This window comes from Portunus trituberculatus, chromosome 41 (genome assembly GCF_017591435.1).
Source record: "Portunus trituberculatus isolate SZX2019 chromosome 41, ASM1759143v1, whole genome shotgun sequence".
Lineage (NCBI taxonomy): Eukaryota > Metazoa > Arthropoda > Malacostraca > Decapoda > Portunidae > Portunus > Portunus trituberculatus.
Window position 1 is genome coordinate 32,101,426 of NC_059295.1, and position 23,191 is coordinate 32,124,616.

Consider the following 23,191-nt stretch of genomic DNA (forward strand, 5'->3'; position numbering starts at 1 on the left):
CTTCCTCTCTCTCAACTCTCCTCATCTCTCTCCCTCACTTTCCCCCCCCGGACCTTGCAAATCTGGACTTCGTCGGCGGGGTGAGTGGTGACAGAGACCTAAGAGACCCTGTTGTTGTCAAGGGATTGTGAGGTGTGTGAGGAGGATATTAGGTGATGGGGTGATGGGGTAATGGACCGGCAATGGTATAGGTCATGTAGTTCCCATGCACATCAGTTTCTAGGTATATTTATGTTGTGAAAATTATCTATCAGTAGAATCTGTGCATTTTATCTTATTCTTGCTCACTTGTACTACGCAGTGCAGTCATCAGCCTTCAAAGTTTCGGTAATATGTTATTGTTTAAACATTAGTTGATCAGGCTTCCAGGATGTCATCCGTATCTGTTGCAGCATTTCGGACGAGTAAAGATCTGAGCTCATAAATATATATATATATATATATATATATATATATATATATATATATATATATATATATATATATATATATATATATATATATATATATATATATATGTATAGTTTGAAACTCAGTTTTCTCATAATAAATATTTGTAGAAGCCACAACGATAATCTATCGTGTTCTCATGAGTGTGTTTTCTTCTCAATTTATGATACAGAGTTTTTGTTAAACTGTCACTGGAATTGTGAGAGCAGCCTTGAGAACCTTAATGGCCTTCACTGTAACTCTTTAGTAATAGGCAATACACCGGAAGATTTGAGAATATGGCCCTTGGCTAATAGAATTATTCACAAGTAAACGTTTGTCCTTGCACAAGAATGTGACACTCGTATATTTCTATCCCATTTTGGTGTTGAGGTATTGAGGCACATCATAAGTAATAACAGTAAAAGAAACATAAAGGAATACAAAGAAAGAACAAACATAAGCATATACGTCGACCCTAGCAAGGCTGTCAGTAATGAGCTGCACAATCTAGGGTACACATAAGCACTATAATGGACGTCTGAGGTTGACTAGTAAGGTCACATGAAGATGAAGCTACGAGTGTTCATGGGGTACTGAGGATGAGGGGCAAGGCAGCGAGGGAGAAGAGTTAAAGGAGAGAGGGAGGGAGTGGAATGCATCAGCGGCCTCATTATACCTTAGTGTCGGGAGAGGGTCAGGGTGAGAGTATTTGAGGGCATTAAGTGTACCTTATATGTATATCTGAAGGTTTAATCAAGTCTGATTTCAATGATAGTTTGCATTAATTTACACAACAAGCAGTTTCTTTCTTCAGTTTAGAGTTTTGCATTTTATGGCATCATTTGAGGTTTTACTCAAGAGTCTTATATCTGTTGGTAATTTTTAATAGTTTTTAAAATCAGTTTGGGTTGTAGATAGCTCTGGTTACATTCTACGGTTATTCATGTGATTCTTAGTTATCATTACTATCACATCAAATCTTTTTCCTTCTTTATTCGCTTATTCAAGAGCTTCTCATTCGAGGTGAATGAAGAACTTAATTATGATAAAGGCTGACGAAGACGTATTACCCCATTACGTACATTTTTATTCTTGTATCTGATTATCATTTGAGGCTTCTAATTCCTACACTAACGTGCGCGCCTCTGCAATGATGAGCCAGTCTTGTGCACCTGAAACTCTGAGTGCAAACTTGAGGCATAAAACTATTGAACTGTAATCGCGAGGCAGCGTGGAAGAGCAGGAAGGATTAGAAGGATTAAGAGAGGAACTGCGAGTAGGGATTACAGAGATAACACACACACACACACACACACACACACACACACACACACACACACACACACACACACACACACACACACACACAGAGAGAGAGAGAGAGATAGTTAGGTGGAAGGAGAGATACATAAATTAAAAGATAGATGTAGATAAATAGATAGAAAGATAGATTGATAAATTAATAAATAAATGGATAGCCAAATTAATAGACAGGCAGATAGATAGATTACCCAGAGAGTCACAGGTTATATAGAATGCCACACTTCCACAGTCGCAACATACTACAACATGAAATGTGGTAACCTCTCCCCGTAGATGTAAATGAAACTCGGTACATCTTTCCCGTAGATTTTTCACTGGTTTGTTTGGGAAGTTGAAATTAATTGTTCATACATCATTTCTCTGTTATTATTTCTATTATTATTATTACTATTATTATTATTATTATTATTGTTATTATTATTATTATTATTACTATTATTACTATTATTATTATTATTATTATTATTATTACAATCATCATCATCACCATCATTATCATCGTTATCCCCAGTAAGATAAACGTCTTCCGAAGCCTTCTCTACTCATATATGTCAGATTCTAATCTATTCCAAGTTACCTCAGCGAAACTTTCTTCATATTTTGTTTGAGCTGCTTTCTTTTTATTCTATTTTCATTATTATTACTATTTCTCTCTCTCTCTCTCTCTCTCTCTCTCTCTCTCTCTCTCTCTCTCTCTCTCTCTCTCTCTCTCTCTCTCTCTCTCTCTCTCTCTCTCTCTCTCTCTCTCTCTCTCTCTCTCTCTCTCTCTCTCTTGGTTTTCGAACTTCTCTATTTTCTCTCTGAGGGCCGAATCTGAAAGGAATATTTTCTTTATCTTCACCTTTTATCCTTGGCTGGCCTCCTTGGTATATATAAAAAAAAAATACTCTTTGCTCTCAATGATATCTTTTAAAAATAATTTCCTAAACTTGCACATAATTATTTTGTTAACCTTTGAAGGAAACCAGAGTAGTTAAGAATTTACACAATAACATTTACATGTGATCCTTTCCCCCCTAGCAAAGGCATAACACAACACTTATGTACAGGGTTTGTTTTGTGTGTTTTTTTTTTTTTTTTTTTAATAAAGGCGGTAGGGTGACTGACACAGCATGAGTCACGCAATACTCATGACACCAAAAGACTGCTTCGTCATACACACCGCACATATCATCGTACACTCATTTGCATAATGACAAACATCAAGATGCGAGAGTCCTTCATGTTGCCTGTTTTCATGTTACTTACAGGCCTTTTGTAATCATGTAAAAATTACCTACTGCAGTCAATTTTTAGGTGGGTTGTTATAAGTTAGGTTACATTTGAAGAGGTTATATACTACAATCTTACATAATCTATCATGAGATAACATAAGCTAAAATAACAATGAAATAACAATAACTGAGTTGGCTAATCTTCTTGTGATCCATATTTTCTAAGAGGAGGCCAGCAGCAGCAGCAACAACACTAACACCAATACCATAAAGAACAATTACAACAACAACAATATCAACAACAACAACAACAACAAGGAAAGCAACAGCAATTCTTTCCCAACACCATGGCGAGGGCGGTGAACAAAGCACTACAGTGAACACATCACAATAGAGGTTTTGTCTTCGTGCCCCTCAGCTTGGACTGCATCGCGTCGCTGATCCCTCGGCGGTACATTAACAGTCTGGAAGGTCATTGTATTCATAACGACCGAGCTTGAGCACAGCACCGGCATTGTTCACCAGACACCATGACCCATTTCTGAATGCACGTATTTGACTGCATGACCGACTGTCTGACAGACTGAATGATCAACTGTCTGGTTGGCTGAATGGCTGTCTGATTGACAAATTGCCGGTCTGTGACAATGTAAGAGCATAAGGAAATCTGCAAGAGGCTAGTAACCATACACTTAGCTGTCCTTGTATAAAACATGCCTATATATTTCTATCTATCATTCCCATACATAAATCTGGCTAATTTCTAAAATCTCACTATTCACTCATCACCAACAACCTTATTAAGTATCTCTTCTTGTCTACAAAAATTCTATTTGTGGATCAATATTTTCTCATATATTTTCTCTCTTTTTTAATCCAATTTTAACAAAATTGAAAATTTTGTCTTAGTCTTGACTTGGCTTCACCTAAAACTACTTGCAACACAGTCAGTCACTACACAGGGTGAACAAGCATTACACTGACAGGTAACAGCGACTAGTGCCAATGGGCGAGGAGGGACGGGCAGCATCACATGGCCTCGGTGCCTACAGCTGGTTCACGCCCGTCTTGTCGAAATGCATCCCATCTCGCCTGGGCCTGATACCGTTGTGCGCCTCGCCGCATCAACCACGGCTGAGGATCGTTGGGGGAGGAGATTATAGTGCCGTGTTATGGTTCGGGAGGAGGAACAAAATAGCGCACTCGAAGGACAGCTGTCGAGGTTTTGTGAAGGGGACATTCCCATGTGTTCTGCAGAGGGGAAAGTAGAACCAGCGAGTTTTTGAGGTATCCAGCATTCCTATAGCGTAGAGTCAGGAACTTTTCTGTGTATGTACACCCTTGATTGTGATATCATTCATCAGAGCTTTTCCTGGAATTGCATTTGAAGAATATTGAATGGAAATCAGGACAGCGTTGTACACGATTTATATATATATATATATATATATATATATATATATATATATATATATATATATATATATATATATATATATATATATATATATATATATATATATATATATATATATATATATATATATATATATATATATTTTTTTTTTTTTTTTTTTTTTTTTCCATGAGTTTTGAGGCGTAACTCATTAGATTTTAAATTTGGTTTTCCACAACATTCAGAAAGATTTCTCCCCACTCCCTGATCGTTACTGTAGCCAACCCTGCCAGGGACACTATCAAGGTGTAAAGTGTCCTTGTAATATGTTTAACTTTCCTCAGGTTGACATTTTTCTTAATGAAGAAGTCAAATTCATCTAGTTCCATTTCTTACAGTTATATCTTCTTTTATTCCATTCTGACTAATAAAGCGTCATTTTGTGAGACTTTAAAATTGGCCTGATGTACTGAGTGGATTAATGAGTTTCACTGCACACCCACACCTGCCAACTTCGCACCTGCACACCTGCCTCTAGTCTTGGGTGCCACCATCGCAGTGTGTCGCATCGTCATGTCTCCTTTCGCACCCACCTTGCAAGCGAAGACACTCAAGTCCCATACTTTTAAGCTTTTCAGTGCTATGTCTTGACTTTCAACATATTACAGGATTTTCTTAAGGTTGGTGTGTTCTTTTAGTGATGTTTTAACAATGATGTTATACCATCAGTAGGAAAAACATCGTTGATAAGTCGATTGGTCGTACTTGTGGCGTTTGAAAGTAGTATTGAAAAGACCACAAAGCGAATAGAATCATAAAAGCATAATTCCAAGCTCGAAGGCGTAAGGGGGGTAGCGACCCATCTAAGTCACTCAGGGGGTCAGCCGCCAGACGCAGACACCTGCTGCCCGCTCGGTCTTGTTAAAGGAAAGTGGATGGGTGAGTGGGTGGGTATAGGCTGTACGGTGGTGGGGGTTAGAAGAGACTTATATATGAGAGTGGTGTAAGTTTGTTTACATCCTGTGTTGATTAGGGCACTTGAGACCCTTATTGTAAGTGTATGCTGAAAGTGAATGGAAGGAGGCGCCAGGAGAGAAGATACAGGAGAGCAGGGAGCATAAGGAATGGTAAAGGGAGAGACCGAGATAAGGGATAAAGGGAAGCAAGGTCAATGAAATAGGGATAAAGAGAACACGGAGAGCACGAAAGATGAGGATTTCTATCACTATCTTCTGCCCTCTTAGACTGACACCTGCCTTGAGAAGTTGGGCTATAGTTCTGGCTGAGGCACCGTGTGTGTGTGTGTGTGTGTGTGTGTGTGTGTGTGTGTGTGTGTGTGTGTGTGTGTGTGTGTGTGTGTGTGTGTGTGTGTGTGTGTGTGTGTGTGTGTGTGTGTGTGTTTACGCAATGTTTACACATCTGTACTTTAACTTTATAAAATTAAGGTTTGTGGTATTCCCTCTCTTCTCTATATATGTACAATGTGGTTTCAAACACCTACGTTGCTGTTTCCTACTCGCACCATCACCACTGTTCACTTCATTACCTGCCTCGCGTCTCTCTGCCAGCCTTGTACTCCCAGACGTGGAAAGTCAGATAAATGAAACAGGATGTGATACGCTTAGGCACGTGTCCTACAGCTCCTCCTCCTCTTCACACACACACACACACACACACACACACACACACACACACACACACTTGACAGGCCTACATAATCCTAAGTATACAATCGTAAGAGAATGGGTTGAAAGAGGTGATACGATAGTGTGTGTGTGAGGCATACGATCAAGGCTGGAGTGTGCAGCTGTGGTGAGGTCTCCCCATTGGAAATACTTACATAAACAAGCTGGAGAAGATATAAAGATTAGTTGCTAGAATGTTATCATGAGAGAGAGAGAGAGAGAGAGAGAGAGAGAGAGAGAGAGAGAGAGAGAGAGAGAGAGAGAGAGAGAGAGAGAGAGAGAGAGAGAGAGAGAGAGAGATGCAATATAAAGAGATTAAATGTACGAGCTAAATCTAACACTTTCATGAAAAGAGAGGAAAAAATAAATGTACCAGTTGATTATGAAGTTGGAAATTATTTTAGAATGTACAAATATAAAGTAAATGTGCGACTTAATTAAGGAGTTTAAAAAATCAAATTAAACTGATTACATTAAGGAGAAAGTGAAAAAAAAGCTACGTAATGATGAAAAATAGAGGTTAAAATTTTATACTTTTACGGAGGACGCAAGCAAATAGTCAACTGCAAGATAAACATCAAAGAAATTTAAAATGAATCACTGAATACTTATAGAATGTCAATAAAGTCATCTACGCCAACGACAAATATTGACGTGTGGAGGCAGAGTTAGTGCCAGCAACACTATGGGTAAGTGAATATATAGGAGACAACAGGAAATTATGCTAAACAAAGATAAACAAATAATATTAAGTTGAATAAAAAGTAAATCATGAAAACAAAACAAACATAACATAATTTCAACTCATATCTTGCACAACGTGCGCCCACACACACACACACACACACACACACACACACACACACACACACACACACACACACACACACACACACACACACACACACACACACACACACACACACACCTCGCTGGCTCAGTGATAACGTCTTCCTATAGAACTCGAAGGTGGATGTTCTTGTCAATTTCATGCAACTTAAATGTTCACAGGGTATCAAGTATCTAACGTGTGTGTGTGTGTGTGTGTGTGTGTGTGTGTGTGTGTGTGAATAACCTCAGCCTTATTCATGGAGTGCGATTCATAATCTTAAACGAGCTTTTTTTTTCTTATCAAGACCATTTTCAAAAACCACATAGATTATTTTTCGTGTTTTTGAAGGATTTCCCACCCGAGAGTGAAGAATCCTTGCAACACTTTCACTACAATAAAGAAAACTCAATGAAAAACCAATGACTTCCATTGCAGCCTGTTAACGGGTAAGACATAGACGACGAAACGATCGTACGCCCCAACACTTGTATGAGATATAAGTTCTCTTCAAGAGAATATTCAGGGAGTAGGAATCCAGTACGCGACACTGGCTGAATCACACACACAGACACACACACACACACACACACACACACACACACACACACACACACACACACACACACACACACACACACACACACATTCACCATTCAAGTGTTCCCATTCTGTTCAGGTTTCATAACAGAGGGAGAACCTGGGCCACCTATACCTCACTTATCTGACGGACATCCGCGGGGCCTTCAACATCCCCCACTATACCTCCCTCCCCAGCTCTCTCTCCACCTTCAACTCTCCTCACTCACATCTCCCCCCCCATACCCCGACACTCCCCACACACACTCCCTCGCTTTCCTGTACTCCTCTCCGCCCGCGTCACGCCCTCTCACTCTCACTCCCGCGTCCACTCAGTCTCAGTCAGTCCACGCTTCCACACACACGCTGCCGCTCCATCCACTCCCGTCGTTCCTAAATGTGAGCAGTGCGTAGACACTCTAAGTCCCTCACCGCGTGACTCCTGTAAGGTGAATATTGCTCTCTTACTCCTCATCCTCGTCCATGTCTTTGTAGCAATGGATTTATATTACGGTGGGCAATAGTTTCCATTTTGTATGTTATACGTATCGTTGTTTTCCCCATTTATGAGTTCTCTCTCTCTCTCTCTCTCTCTCTCTCTCTCTCTATGAGAGGCTAAGATGCGCATCAAATAGCCGCATCTTGCACGTTGCTATCACCACCAGATAACGATACGCTATCTTACCAACTAAACTACGAGTAACTTCAACAAAACAGCTTTGCAGTTATCGTGTTTTCTAATTAAGAGAGTAAGCATATGCATCTGCAGGAAAAATTATATGAATGTTTATTACTTTTCTTTCAGAGGATTATCTACTGACAATGGTCACACACACACACACACACACACACACACACACACACACACACACACACACACACACACACACACACACACACCATCCACTCGTCCTTCGCTAATTCCCATTCAAGTTGTTATTGTTATTTCTGTATCTCGAGTATTAGTGAGAAGACCGTATAAAGATTACTCGTGCTTTGCCTCTCGATCCTGAACGCGACAAGCAATACTGTGTTTCCTTGCCATCATGACTGGAATATTACATACTGTAGTGTAGTACAGGCTCGTTCACGCACGCACGCTCGCACACGCGCACGCACACACACACACACACACACACACACACACACACACACACACACACACACACACACACACACACACACACACACACACACAAACATATCGTGTAATGTAGTGATTAGGACGTTCGGCTTACAACCGAGAGTGTCCGGGTTCGAGTCCCGGACAGCGACGAGGTAAATGGGCAAGCCTCTCAATGTGTGGCCTCTGTTCACCTAGCAGTAAATAGGTACGGGATGTAACTCGAGGGGTTGTGGCCTCGCTTTCCCGGTGTGTGGAGTGTGTTGTGGTCTCAGTCCTACCCGAAGATCGGTCTATGAGCTCTGAGGTCGCTCCGTAATGAGGAAAGCTGGCTGGGTGACCAGCAGACGACCGAGGTGAACACACACGCACACACACACGCACGCACACGTGCACACACACACACACACACACACACACACACACACACACACACACACACACACACACACGGTTGTGACAGGATGTTGTGAGTAAAGTAATAGAAGCGTCAGTGACGATGGCAGTGGACAGTTGAGCGTCAAAGCGCCAGGTCACACCAATATGGGGCACAAGTGACGTTCGTGTGTGCATTACAATTGTATGGTACGTGTTGGCTTCAGAAAACTGTCAAGTGGCTCAGTGTGTCCGCTTCTCTCGGTTACGTTCAAGTTGTACCGAGATATTCAAAGCGCACGGCAGCAGTGTTCCCATCAGCGTCTTTCCCTTCAGCAGCAGTGGTGCAGCCAAGATGCGCGGGCCAGGCGGTGGCGCTGCGGCCACAGGAACGTGCTGCCCCAAGGCATCAGGACAAGCTGTTGGGTATTCCCATACCAAGGAAAAGGATTACCAGGTGGTTCCGGAGGGGCGCGGCCAGATCAGACATGCCTATGAGCACACAGCAATAAGGAATACGACAATATTGACGTTGCGGGATGGTCGTGCCTAATTATAGAAGCTTGTAATCCACATATTTTATAGTAAAACATAAAACAGAAGGAGAACAATCATTATTGATATCTCAGTCCGAAAGCAATAACATGACACCAAGTCGTTATCTCTGACTTAAGTTTGAATATACATTTAAAGTCCACGCCTTCCACTAATCACCCTGTGGCGTGAGCAGCGCGGCATGGGATGGGAAGCGTCCACAGGTGTCACGGCACAGATGTGTGTACATGTCTGGCCTGGAGGCGACGGTGGTCACTGAGCGCTACTTATTTGTATACGCCCAGTGCGCCAACTGAGAGGTTGGGGAGGTTCCTAACAAGCTCCGGGAATGTAGGTGAGGAATGGAGGTGAGATGTCGATTTGGTGACTGCAATGTTACAGTGATTGATTCCTGCAATAAACAAGCTGAGTAGTGGTGAGCCGCGGCTGTTACCAGTGTACCGTGCAGCTTCCGTTCACTTTATCAGAGCACGCGGAGAGACCTGTACAAGAGTTGCGTTTCAGACTATCACCATGTGTGTGTGTGTGTGTGTGTGTGTGTGTGTGTGTAATTCACCTCGGTCGTCTGCTGGTCACCCAGCCAGTCTTCCCCATTACGGAGCGAGCTCAGAGCTCATAGACCGATCTTCGGGTAGGACTGAGACCACATCAACACACAACACACCGGGAAAGCGAGGCCACAACCCCTTGAGTTACATCCCGTACCTATTTACTGCTAGGTGAACAGGGGCCACACATTAAGAGGCTTTCCCATTTGCCTCGCCGCTTATCGGGACTCGAACCCGGCCCTCTCGATTGTGAGTCGAGCGTGCTAACCACTACACTACGCGGTGTGTGTGTTTCACTGTTTGATCTGCTGCAGTCTCTGACGAGACAGCCCTACGGAGCGAGCTCAGAGCTCATTATTTCCGATCTTTGGATAGGCCTGAGACCAGGCACACACCACACACCGGGACAACAAGGTTACAACTCCTCGATTTACATCCCGTACCTACTCACTGCTAGGTGAACAGGGGCTACACGTGAAAGGAGACACCCAAATATCTCCACCCGGCCGGGGAATCGAGCTCCGGTCCTCTGGCTTGTGAAGCCAGCGCTCTAACCACTGAGCTACCGGGCGTGTGTGTGTGTGTGTGTGTGTGTGTGTGTGTGTTCTTCCTTGCATTCTGTCCTCACAAGTCTTCCTCCACTTACAGATGCAAGGTGGTCGGTGTGCACGGACCAACGTGTGCTGAATTTCATCCCGGGACTCGTGCCAACTGTAGGCTGACGGTTGCGAGGACCGCATTCACTCATTCACCAACACCTGGAAGCCGCGAAGGCTGCTTGAGCCGCTGCCATGGGGCTGGGCACGTTGGACGTGGTGATGCTGGTGCTGTCGCTCTTGGCGAGCGCCGCAGTGGGTGTGTACTTCAGCGTGTTGGGCAGAAATTCCACGTCCGTGGAGTATTTGCTCGGGGGACGCACCATGAAACCTCTGCCGCTGGCACTCAGCCTGATGGTCGGCACCGTGTCGGCCATCACCATCATGGGAAGTGCGGGTGAGATGTACGCGTACGGTACACAATTATGGCTAATGGACCTAGGCATCTTGCTGGCACTTTTTATCATCGCCAAGTATTTTATCCCCATCATGTACCCGCTGGAGCTGATCTCTCTCTACCAGGTGAGTGCTTGCCCATCTTCCCGAGATGTGCATTTATCTCTCTATCTGCTTGTCTATATACTTGCTACCTATCTATCTAACTGTCTATCTATTCACCTATATATCAATTCATCTATACGTAGCTATGTGTCTTTCTTTCCATCCCGCGGCAGTACATAGAGAAGAGGTTCAAGTCTAAATGGCTACGCCAGGCGACGGCAGTGCTGCAACTGGTGGGTGGCTACCTCTTCATCGGATTCCTGCTTTTCCCGCCCTCCCTGGCTCTCCAGAGCATGATGGGGCTCTCCTTCTTCGTAAACATTATTATTATCGGCGTCTCCTGCACCCTCTACTCCACCTTCGTGAGTACCTGCTCTCTCTTATGCAAACAGCCCCTCCCACAGCAGTCTAGCTATTCAGTGCTTACGTTTACAAGTACAACTCCGCTACACAAAGAGATAATGCTAATAACAAATGATGTCTTTTACCAAAACTTGTATCAGTCGTCATAATCTATATAAGTGTGCTGCCTTCCCTGAGAACATCATCGAGAATTTAATGCGAAATAAGTTAGCCGTCAGTAGATTTCACTTGGGATCTAACCTTAGGCGAGACACTCAAGGTAACGGCAGTCTGATCCTTTGTTCATTGGTGAACATGAAACCAAACCACTGCATCAATTTTTATTTGCCTTCAATTGCCCTGGCACTAATTGATATTTATCTATAGCTTAACATAAAACATTTTCAGTCGAAGCGTAAATACAAAAGACAATTAATGTTATACCTATATTGCATACATATTTCGTTCAGTAAGATAGGTATAGTACATCTCAATATACACAAGGTTAATCTAAACGGATGTGACACAATATACTTAAAATACAGGCGTAGTCTAGTTTGGAGTGCGTGTCATCCATACCTTAAATCAATTCATGATTCGACTTTGCTGGTAGTTATCATGAAAATCTGTCACCTACAGTTGAACATCAAATGTATCGAATAATACAAGAACGTTTTCTTGCTATATAAATGGACCTCGTTCATGCTGGAAAAAATCAAAGCTTTAATAAAAAGAAATATGCATGAAATATTTAAGTCTACCTTGGTCGGGGTTCCGTTTTCTATTATATGTGCTTTACAGAAGCAATTCTTTTCTGTCACTGAAAGAAAGACGTGGTTCAGTTCGGAGTCTTGTGTCGACCACCTTAAACAGGCATCAGTGAGACTTGGTGGCGTTTTCAAGTGTGTGTGTGTATGTGTGTGTGTATATATATATATATATATATATATATATATATATATATATATATATATATATATATATATATATATATATATATATATATATATATATATATATATATATATATATATATATATATATATATATATATATATATATATATATATATATATATATATATATATATATATATATATATATATATATATATATATATATATATATATATATATATATATATATATATATATATATATATATATATATATATATATATATATATATATATATATATATATATATATATATATATATATATATATATATATATATATATATATTTTTTTTTTTTTTTTTTTTTTTTTTTTTTTAATGTCCTGGACTATAGCGCCTGTAGGTAACTTGAAGAGTATAGGAAGCGCTGTTAAGCTTTCACCCATTAGTGGCAAAAGCAATTTTATTTATAGTGGTACCCATATCACCACCCAAGCACATCTTTGGTGTAACCATCTAGAACCTGGGTATCATGGTGACATGTAGGTAACTTTAAATCACCCGACAAATGGCATAGTTTCAAGGCCGTACTTGGTGGGATTCAAACCTAAGCGTGGACGTCTACCCGATCCCACTCTCACCACCTTATCCACTACGACACCGCCTTCCTATTTGTATGATTTTCCAACTTTTTTAACAATGCTGCTACATCATCAACGGGAAACCATTCATGAAAACATGGCATGAACCAACTCTCTACTACCTGCTACAAAGGAAAAACAAAACATCTCACTCACGTCTGATCTGAAGTGCCAAGGTGACCATTTCACTGAGATGCCACACAGACCAGTCCGTTTAACCAGACAGACCACACAAAACACTGATCTGTTGTTGCTGTTATTGTTAGGGCCGCGAAGAGCTATAGGTAGATCCTTATGAGTCCTGGAGTAGCCCTCTGTGGGTATCACTAGCGCGGTAACTGGCTGGTTGTCTTTCCTCCTTCCCTCGGCTGTCAACTCATGTGCTGCCTCGCCCCCTATCTCGAAGTTGAACTACTACGTGAAAGCTTTCGGATATCTAAAAAGTAATCCCATACATACCATTTCTCCCTAAAATCCGGAAATCACCAATGGCACTTTTAATGCATCACTGAAATATTGTCTATATAGTAGCAATTCTACATACAAATCTTTCATTGGCTGTCAATATGTGGATAGATAATATTGGAAGAGGTGTTTGTGGCAACTCTATGTAATAGCTTTCTGAGAGGGTGAAGTGTGGAAATTTGTCAGATATTAATAGGTCTTGCTTTTAATATCATCCATCAATATACTCAATATTCTTTTATCATTCATTCCGTGTGTTTTGCAGGGCGGGGTGAAGGCTGTGGTGTACGCCGACACCCTGCAGGCTGTGGTGATGATCGTTGGTGTGTTGGCCATCGTGATCCAAGGCGCTGTTAATATGGGAGGCATAGAAAACGTGTTAGACATTGCTTACCACGGCGACAGACTCGAGTTTTTCAAGTAAGTCAAAGAAACGGAAATGCACTTCGAGCTATAGTCGGTTAATCATAGACAGTAAATGTTATCCATTTTCTGTCTACGTTTCTTGGTGCCTTTCACGGGAACCAAACTGATCTTTTTGTAGGTTCTGACACTCACTCGGTCCATCAATCACCCAGCGCTTACCTAACATGTTCACGTCCTCTGCAGCATGAGTCTGAACCCGTACCAGCGTCACAGCTTCTGGCTCTGCGTCATCTATGGTTTCTTCTTCACGTTGAGCAACAACGCAGTCAACCAAAGCCAGGTTCAACGTTACTTCAGCACCGGTAGCGTCAGGAATGCCCAGTGGTGAGTGTGGGGTAGGATTGGATGAGTGTGATGCATATCTCAGTGGTCATCATATTTGCCTTCATTGTTTCTATGCAACCAAGGCCAGTTAGAACCCTACGCCAGTGACTTCTCTAGTTTGTGTGTGTGTGTGTGTGTGTGTGTGTGTGTGTGTGTGTGTGTTGTGTGTGTTAAGGAAGAATTTTTGGTGGAGAGTGAAAAGGGGAAGAGGAGCTACCACGCAATACAGCCCCCGACACTCTCTCCCTTCTCTTTCTCAGGGTGCTGTATTACTCAGCCATCGCTCTGGTCTCACTGCGCTTCCTCATCAACTTGGCTGGCCTGGTGATGTATGCTTACTTCAGGGACTGTGATCCCATGGGCAAGGCAGATCCAAGCATCGTGCTTATCTTTTATGTGATGAGGGAGCTCACCAAAATCCCTGGCCTCACTGGGCTCTTCGTGGCCGCTGTCTACGCTGCCGTACTCAGGTAACAATGTTTTGCCTAGAACATGAAAAAAGAAAGGGGAAAGCTGCTTAAATCCACCAGGCCTACACGTGGTAGTCCCACCAATTTGAAAGATTTGTTTAATATTTTAAATGACTGGGCACAAATAATCTGATTACTGTGTATCTTCCATTTATCTACGTATCATTCTATTTGATAACCAGTTCCGTCCTTTTTTTTTTTTATCTAACCTTATCAAGCCTGAGTGAATGTCATGACTGTTGAATAAATGACGAACTCCGTATGGACAGTAACCACAAAGATGCGTAATTGTCTCATTCACTCAATCACCAACTGCCACACTGATTGATCTCACTCAGTTCCAGACATAGTTTTGATGGCATTACGTCTTAACATAAGTGTAACAGAAGAAAGATTGCTTAGGATCATTACTCATCCCAAGGTTCTAAGAGCACCAAGAAATTAAGATTGGTGCAAGAAGCCATCAGCTCTTCATGTGCCAGTCTCTGTAGGAATCATGTCTGCCTATTTTCACCTATCGCCCTGATTCATCTTCTTCAACAGCTCCTTAATGACTCAGCACTTGCAACCTGATTACTTAGTTTGCTCTCACCTCGCAGCTCGGTGTCCACGCAACTCAATTCCATGACGGCGCTGCTGTGGGAGGACTTCCTGAAGGTGCTGCCCGTATTCCGAGACTGGAGTGAGATTAAGGTCGGCTACCTGCAGAAACTTATAGGTAAGTACTCCCATCTCTCTCTCTCTCTCTCTCTCTCTCTCTCTCTCTCTCTCTCTCTCTCTCTCTCTCTCTCTCTCTCTCTCGCCAGTGTTATACAATCCAAAAACCACAAAACCATGTATCTTTTTTTTTTCTCTTATTAATTCTGAAGCTACAAATGTCCACGCAAGAATCTTAACCAACACCTGAGACGATTTGTTTCTCTCTCTCTCTCTCTCTCTCTCTCTCTCTCTCTCTCTCTCTCTCTCTCTCTCTCTCTCTCTCTCTCTCTCTCTCTCTCTCTCTCTCTCTCATTCCATCGTCTTCATTTTCGTCAGTGTTCCTCTCGGGTGTGTTGGGCATCGTGCTGGGCCTGGCTGTGTCACAGTTTGGCAAATCCTTCTTCACCACTGTCTTGGCCATCAACGGAGCGCTCACGGGACCTCTCATCGGCCTCTTCATCGTGGCTCTCTTCCTTCCATGGGTCCCTGCTAAGGTATGTGACGATTCGCACACATTCCTTCGCTTCTTATTCCCTTCCCCATCCCCATCATACTTATTTCACTCACTTTTTCTTTTCCGTTTCCCATCTTTATTGACGTGCTTCTCTTCAGCATGCATGTATCACAATGTCCTACCCAATCACTCTTTTTTCTTTCTCTTCTTTATGTATTTCTTTCTCTCTCAGTCACACTTTCATTTTCTGCTATCACCTTCCGTCTTTCTCTCCTTTTTTTCTCTATCCATCTTGTTTCATGTTTGTTTATCTCCGTACGTCTTTATCTTCTTTTCTTTTCCACATTTCTTTTCCATGTCATTCCTTCTTTCTCACTCTCCCACCCTCCTATCTACAGTTTTCTCACACCCTCCTCTCCATCTACATTTCTCTACTTTCCCTTTTTCTCTCACTGCAGATTCTTCATTTACACTCTCTCCCCTGCAGGGTGCCACGATCGGCTTTATTCTCGCCATCGCCTTCAACGGGGTGATGGTAATCGGGCAACAAAGCATCCCCAAGGCTCCCTACCTTCCCTTGTCCAAAGAAGGATGTCCCGCTACCTCCATCGCAAACGTCACCGCTAACGTCACTGAAATAGAAGACGTCGCCACCACTATCGTCACCACTCTCGCCCCGACCCTCGCCCCGACCCTGGAGAACATCACCACCACTGTCACGCCTTCACCTGTCCCGTCTGAGGGCATCGCGTGAGTGTTTTTTTTTTTTTTTTTTTTTGTTGTAACAGCGACACACACACACACACACACACACACACACACACACAGAGAGAGAGAGAGAGAGAGAGAGAGAGAGAGAGAGAGAGAGAGAGAGAGAGAGAGAGAGAGAGAGAGAGAGAGAGAGAGAGAGAGAGATCCAACGGAATTCTAAACTAAGTTGTCGTCCTCTACATTGATTATAACTGCCTTGTGGCGTCATGATCTCGTTGTCATGGCGCCTCACTCCAAAGATGAATCACACAGTCTTACTTTTTTCTTCCAGGGATGAATGGTTGTTCGGGTTGTCCTACTGCCTCAACCCATTGTGGGGATCGATGTTATGCATTCTGTTGAGTCTCATCGCGTCTGCTATTACAGGTACGTCCTCCTGCGCTACCTCCGCCCAAGTATTTTTGAAACACCCCAAAAAGTTATCTGAAAGTAACATTGGGAGGTGAAATACATATACAGTTGGGTTGCGATCTTTGACAAATTATCTCTAGAGTACGATAATATTACCAGATTTATACGTTGTCCCTCCTGTTAATCACCAGTCACTGTAGAGAAATGCAGGGAATAAGTTTGTCATTGGTACAGTGGAACCATGCGTGCTTTGGGGTCCGAGGGTCTCCAAGCGCACAGGGTCGAATCCTGTCCACGGTCCGAGTGTAGGGGCTTCCCCACTCGGGGCAACGGTTTCCTAGCGGGTGGGCTTTGAGATAGGAGGTGCCCCAAAAAAAGTACCCCCTTTAGCCCATAAATTCCCGTGAAAAGCCCACATGGTGTAAATAAAAAAAAAAAAACGTAATACTTATTCTTTGTTTTCCATCTTCTATCTTCTGTCTCTAGGCTACAACACGCCCGAGGATGTGGAAGAAAAACTGGTCGATCCTGGAATGTGGAGGATATTTCAGAGGTCACTCAAACTGCAAATCAAAGAATCTTTCTACAAGACCATTCTGAGAAGGCGACCACGAGGGGACCATAATGCACGGGACACGAGTGACGAGACCGGAACCAGGGATCCTCTGAATAACTTGATGGACACCAAAGATACCAAAGACAACGAGATTGATGGTAATGGCGTGGTGTGAGGCTAAGGGAACCGCAGAGCATTCGGGAAACTTGGTGTTGCCAAAGAGTGAGCGACAATCCGGCACTGATCTCGTTCACAAAATCATGTATGTAATTTCTCGAGTGATTCCACAGACTTGAAATGCGTAATTGCAGAGCATACTTAAAGACAGCACAGAACTGAAGCCCGACGAAGGATTGGATGGTACCGTCAGTACACGTGTGTCGTTGAATAAGTGAGTGAAACAAATTTGATTCAATGACATAACTTTTTGTGATGTGAAGTGGCACTGTACAGGTTGTTGGGTGGCTTCCTATACTGACTGACACGCTGATAACGCTAGGAGTGCTAAATGTGTATAATTCCGCAAAAAAGGAAGCCACAGTCTGGTTTGTAAAGCCCCGAGAGGAGCGTGCCTGGCGTAGCGGCACTGGCCTTGTGTTTCTCTTGCTGTCGTGTCACAAACTGTCACGTGTGTACACGAGGAGTTGCCTCGTCTGCCATACTCATGTAGATTTCTTTGTCATTTCCTTATCATTTGTGTGTTCAATGTGCGCAGTGTGTAGTGAGGTAGAACCATCGCGGGCAGGCTGGGCCAGCCATACCCTGCTGAGACACTGTTCCGTATGGCGGGACTGTGTGGCTTCGTTACCCCAACCCGCTCGCTGATATTGGTCCTGCGTGGCAGCGTTCGGTCCTGCCAGGCAGGACACGATGGACGCTGGCCGCTGCCGTCCCGCTGCTGCGGTCTCACAATCCTGAGCCATTCGATCGTGAATAAAAGTGAGACTGATTTCCGGCATTATGTTTCGTTATTTTTTACCAATTTGTTATTTGTATACATGTATGTAGATGCTATGTCAATTGAATATTTTGTTATAACAGGTACTTATGTGAAATGTAATCACTTATCTCTATGATACTATTATGATAATTATACAGAGAGCAAATATCTGTAGTGTTTTGTAATCAAACCTTTTTTACAATATATTATTTATATCAGTATGTTATTTCATTTATTTTTCATTTTATTGTTTTTCATGTTTATGTGAAAGAGACTCCAACGACGAGCGCTGGCACTTAAGTGTGTGTGAGGGGGGGGGTGTATGCGAAACGAAAGACAGTCGGTATAGCAAGACCCTGTTACCTTTTGCTTCAGCACGACCACACACGGCCGGCGATCATGATATTGTGATTTGTTCTTGTTATTAATTTGTATCAGAACTGTCATGTTTGACTGAAGATGATGAAATGCAATGCACTATGTACATAATCCTTTACTAAATCAACAAATGTTTGATGTCATCAGCTCATCGCCCGCCTCGCTATCATACTGTCAATACAATGGGTAAGTCATCCTTGCTATCGCCACAAACACAATGATCTCACGTTGCTCTCGTGAATCTGAGCATGTCAGTCATAAACCCGTCACCGATAGGGTCCTCCTCACAAGGCAGGGAGACTCTCACTCACGCTAAGCAATGCATGAAGTGAAAGTGAGTGCACTTAGAAGAAATCAATAAGAATATACAAAAAAGGAACAAGGAGAGATAGAAAAGAAACAATAAATGTAAATAAAAAATAACCCGTAATATTGCTTATTTTATATTTTTCCCTTATCAGTGATTATCAGATTGTGTTATCATGACAAGAGGGAGGAAGTTTGTGTATAGTCCTGTTTCTTCTCACTAGTCCACCACACAGGTAGCGGCCAACATTGTGTTGTACGCGGAGCACAGGTGAGTGTGAAGGCGTGAGTGTCCACCACACGGATAAAGTACGCGATTCAACTCACTTGCTAGACATTCTACAATCTATTATTATCAAAACATGAGAAATTAATTGATAATGCCATTATCGCGTCTTATCTGATGATGAAGTACACTGTAATTACACCCTAGATGGGTATACGTTATGTTCTGCCATTCAGAGGGCGAGACACAGGGCTGTCACGTGGTCAAATCAAGACACTAAGGACACCATTACATTCAGAGATGCTGATAGAAGGTTATTGATCAGAAAGGCAGGGCAAAAATGGAGGAAAGGAAGAGTAGCACTTTATGTTGGAGATATGGTGGAAGATGAAGTGCTGACAGTCAATAAAAGAAAACAAAGTCGAGATCAGTTGACCTCAAGAAAAAAACACAAACAATGAAACTAGTGTTATTAGTAGATAGGTCATGGGATGCTAATGAAGAAGCTCCCATTTTACTGTGTATAAATGAATAAGAAAAAAAAAACGTCAAAGTTGAGAACGGTTGACTTCAAGGAATAAATACAAACACTGGTATTGGTATTTGTAATGTATAGATCATTGAACACTGCTGAAGAAGCTCTCGTTTCACAATGGAAGAAGATAATATCGAGTTAAGTTCTTTAACAGATTTTCATGTAAAGAAGAGAAACTTAAGATTGGTAATGGATGACAATGAGACACATGACTTATGACTAGCGTGTGAAAGACATCCATCATGAAACTTCTGGTTGTCGTCGCGCTGTATACTATGCCATACCAACGCGCAGTGTAGTCAGAGTACTGTCATATCAAGTCACTTGTTTGTGTGTGTGTGTGTTTTTTTTTTTCTTTTACTTGTTGAAAACGGATATCCTCCCCCTCTCCCCACCAGCACGTTCCTCGCTCGTGCCATTTCCTGACGCCGCCACGCATAACACAACACATTTCCACAGGCAAAAGTAAAACAGTGAGGAGCCATGGCCATTCTGGGGACAAGATCCAACCCTGACATCATCAAGGAGCCTGCAGTGGCCATCAAAATCCCAGAAATTGTAAGTGAGAACAAAAGAAACACATGTTCATCGGATAGAAACATAGTAACTGTGCAAATATTGGTTAGTTGCAATAGACTGAGTAAATCTGTAGATGATTCATTGAAAATTGTACGTTTTACTCATTCAAGAACTGTCCTGTGAAAGTCAACTGGATATTTTCCCAGTTTTCATATTTCCTTTTATTCATATGTTGCTCGCAATGTATCTATTCCTTCTCTTCATCCTCCTCCTCCTCTTCATCCCGTAAAACAATGAATCAGGCAATGGGGTCATATACATTCCAGATCAGTGTTGGAAAGGTATTACTGTCCATAGTGTGGATGTTGATACTTTTATATTGAAAGACTCAAGTTTGTGTGTTTTATTTATTTTTTTTTTTTCTCCTCCCTTTTCTTCTCTTCCTTTAGGCTGAGAGATCTTAATGCTTCCTACTGTGTCTGTGCGTCGGTCTTTGGCGTCAAATTACCTTAAGATTTGTCATCATGAAAGTTCCATAGGCAAAAATAAGAACGGTATATCCCCCCCTCTTCTTTCTCTCTCTCTCTCTCTCTCTCTCTCTCTCTCTCTCTCTCTCTCTCTCTCTCTCTCTCTCTCTCTCTTGTGGTCGCACCTATATTTTCGAGTTACGTTGCCCTTTCTTTCCACATCTAAGCAAAAAAATCATTACTACAGCTAAAGAACAAACCGCATCTCAGCATGGGAGGGTTCAAGAGAGGCGCCGCAATGCAGGCCACACCTTCAGCTGACACCAATTTTAATCTCGGGGTGCAGCTGTGCTATCAGGACACATGCATTTATTTTGTTAACATAGATGACTGCTGAGAGAGAGAAAGACAGACAGAGAGAGAGAGAGAGAGAGAGAGAGAGAGAGAGAGAGAGAGAGAGAAATTAATTACCTGTTTCTGCAGTTCCTGCTGATTATCGCCATCATCACTTTCTTCGCAAACAATGACGGCTCGCCTGCCTACGTTGCCAGCGTGCTGGTGCCAAGTCTCATCAACGCCATTGTCTTCCTCACGGTGTATGTGCTCGGCTACACCCAGCTGAAATACACGCCAGTGGTAGGTAGGGCTGGGGGGAGTGAAAGTATAGGGAATTAAGGGATAATGTGTCTCCTGTATTTTTCCATGTATTGTGCCACTGAAATATTTCGCTTTTTTGAGTCACTGTAACTTTTGTGTAATATGATTAGTTTCTAGAGAGGAGTTAGATGTAGTAGCACAGTTCGTTAATAACCACTGTTTTTCTCTCTAATAGGAGCTGGCCTTGTATTCCTACAACGTCATAGGTTTGTTCATCTCCTCCATCCTTCTATTGGTTCGCTCCTACCCCGGTAATCTCGTTGCCAGCGGAATCATTTGCCTGTTTCTCGCAGGTATCTACTGCGCCGAGATTTTCTTTTCATACACTGCCTTGGTTAACCGACCAACTCAGCCTACAAACGCAGTGACAGTCCCTGCGCCACACCAGCAGCCGGTGGTAATCTCCACGCCGGTCCTCGAAGTGCATCCGGGAGCGCCGGCGTCCATAGTGCCCAGAAATGACACAGTTGACCTCGGGCCTGACACACTGTATTCACAGAGTTTGGGCAATGTTTACCACACCAATCCTGTGTATCCCAGCTCAATGAACTATCCGCCCTACCCTGTGTCAGACGCTACCACCCTTCCAGGACCTTCCCCTTAGTTAGATACTCAAAGAAAGGTCTCACACTCTTACTTTTATGTGGACTTGTTCAAGAATATTCAAGAAATCGTCTCTCTCTCTCTCTCTCTCTCTCTCTCTCTCTCTCTCTCTCTCTCTCTCTCTCTCTCTCTCTCTCTCTCTCACTTACTTGTTCTTATATCTTAAGTAATCCATAACTTCGATGTCAGTGTTCCTGGGAAGTTGGAGAGAGAGAGAGAGAGAGAGAGAGAGAGAGAGAGAGAGAGAGAGAGAGAGAGAGAGAGAGAGAGAGAGAGATTTCAAACGATTAATTCGTCTAAAAAAAAAAAAAAAAAAAAACGCCGTGTTTTGTATCAGAAATAAAGTTGGAAAAGAATAATAAAAAGACCTATACAGAAGGGTTTTACTTGTAATGCATGTAACCCCATAAATGTTCCTCGACGCATATATATATATATATATATATATATATATATATATATATATATATATATATATATATATATATATATATATATATATATATATATATCCTTCCCGACACTTACCTACTTATGGTCCATTGTTCTAAAAGCCTGCATGATGAAACTGCATGCACACACCAGCGACACCCGCCTATATAGCCTAGTGGCTCGAGAAAGGAAGTCGTGTTTCTGGGTTCAGTGCGAGTCGCGACGCTGTTCTGTTGTAGACTCGAGGACAGGTATTTCGGGTTTTCGTAAATGCACTTGGTATTTACTCGTCCTCTACAATGCTTGGAACACAAAATTGAGGTTTGTATTCCAATCACAGTGTTTTACATATATAAATTGGTGGAAATTATATTTATTCATTCACTTTTTTTTTTTAGGAGAATCGCATGATCATGTTATCTCTTCCCTTATCGCATCAACTCTTTTTTTCGTGAAAGGATTCCCACAAGACTGAGTCTTTCGAACCACCTAGTTTGACGTTAATTACATTGCAGGTGGTATCCATTGTACGCACTATATGCCTGCCATATGAATTATTTTTCCTTATCATAAGCT

General features: G+C 42.3%; 2 protein-coding genes across 10 annotated transcripts in view; both read left to right on the forward strand.

Annotated features, from left to right (window-relative positions):
- Positions 1-18,711, forward strand: part of LOC123516601 (sodium-coupled monocarboxylate transporter 1-like) — a 54,013-nt gene extending 35,302 nt beyond the window's left edge. For 2 of the 8 annotated variants that reach the window (XM_045276140.1, XM_045276139.1), the window contains exons 2-10: positions 10,708-11,177; positions 11,330-11,518; positions 13,767-13,921; positions 14,111-14,251; positions 14,512-14,721; positions 15,321-15,439; positions 15,757-16,624; positions 16,917-17,011; positions 17,483-18,711. In XM_045276140.1, coding sequence (XP_045132075.1) covers positions 10,851-11,177; positions 11,330-11,518; positions 13,767-13,921; positions 14,111-14,251; positions 14,512-14,721; positions 15,321-15,439; positions 15,757-16,624; positions 16,917-17,011; positions 17,483-17,727 — 2,349 coding nt within the window. In that variant the 5' untranslated portion in view covers positions 10,708-10,850 and the 3' untranslated portion in view covers positions 17,728-18,711. Of the gene's footprint in view, positions 1-7,751; positions 7,908-9,088; positions 9,167-10,707; positions 11,178-11,329; positions 11,519-13,766; positions 13,922-14,110; positions 14,252-14,511; positions 14,722-15,320; positions 15,440-15,756; positions 16,625-16,916; positions 17,012-17,482 lie in introns of those variants that run through there. The other 6 variants (XM_045276144.1, XM_045276145.1, XM_045276138.1 and 3 more) reach the window with 6 other exon arrangements.
- Positions 18,712-19,386: 675 nt separating this feature from the next.
- On the forward strand, positions 19,387-22,558 carry LOC123517052. 2 transcript variants are annotated; one of them, XM_045276879.1, is made up of 4 exons: positions 19,387-19,447; positions 20,397-20,495; positions 21,407-21,559; positions 21,756-22,558. In XM_045276879.1, exons 2-4 carry the CDS (start codon positions 20,421-20,423, stop codon positions 22,182-22,184), a joined length of 657 nt encoding a protein of 218 aa, XP_045132814.1. In that variant the 5' UTR covers positions 19,387-19,447; positions 20,397-20,420; the 3' UTR covers positions 22,185-22,558. The 2 variants fall into 2 exon arrangements, with proteins under 2 accessions (XP_045132814.1, XP_045132815.1); XM_045276880.1 differs by having other exon boundaries at positions 19,390-19,447; positions 20,336-20,495.
- The last annotated feature ends 633 nt before the right edge of the window (positions 22,559-23,191 follow it).

Bases quoted from the DNA above. Each gene is read 5' to 3' on its own strand.
- LOC123517052 (XM_045276879.1), top strand. From the start codon at position 20,421: ATGGCCATTCTGGGGACAAGATCCAACCCTGACATCATCAAGGAGCCT. The intron at 20,496-21,406 runs GTAAGTGAGAAC...CTGTTTCTGCAG, and splicing joins CCATCAAAATCCCAGAAATT to TTCCTGCTGATTATCGCCAT. The intron at 21,560-21,755 runs GTAGGTAGGGCT...TCTCTCTAATAG, and splicing joins AGCTGAAATACACGCCAGTG to GAGCTGGCCTTGTATTCCTA.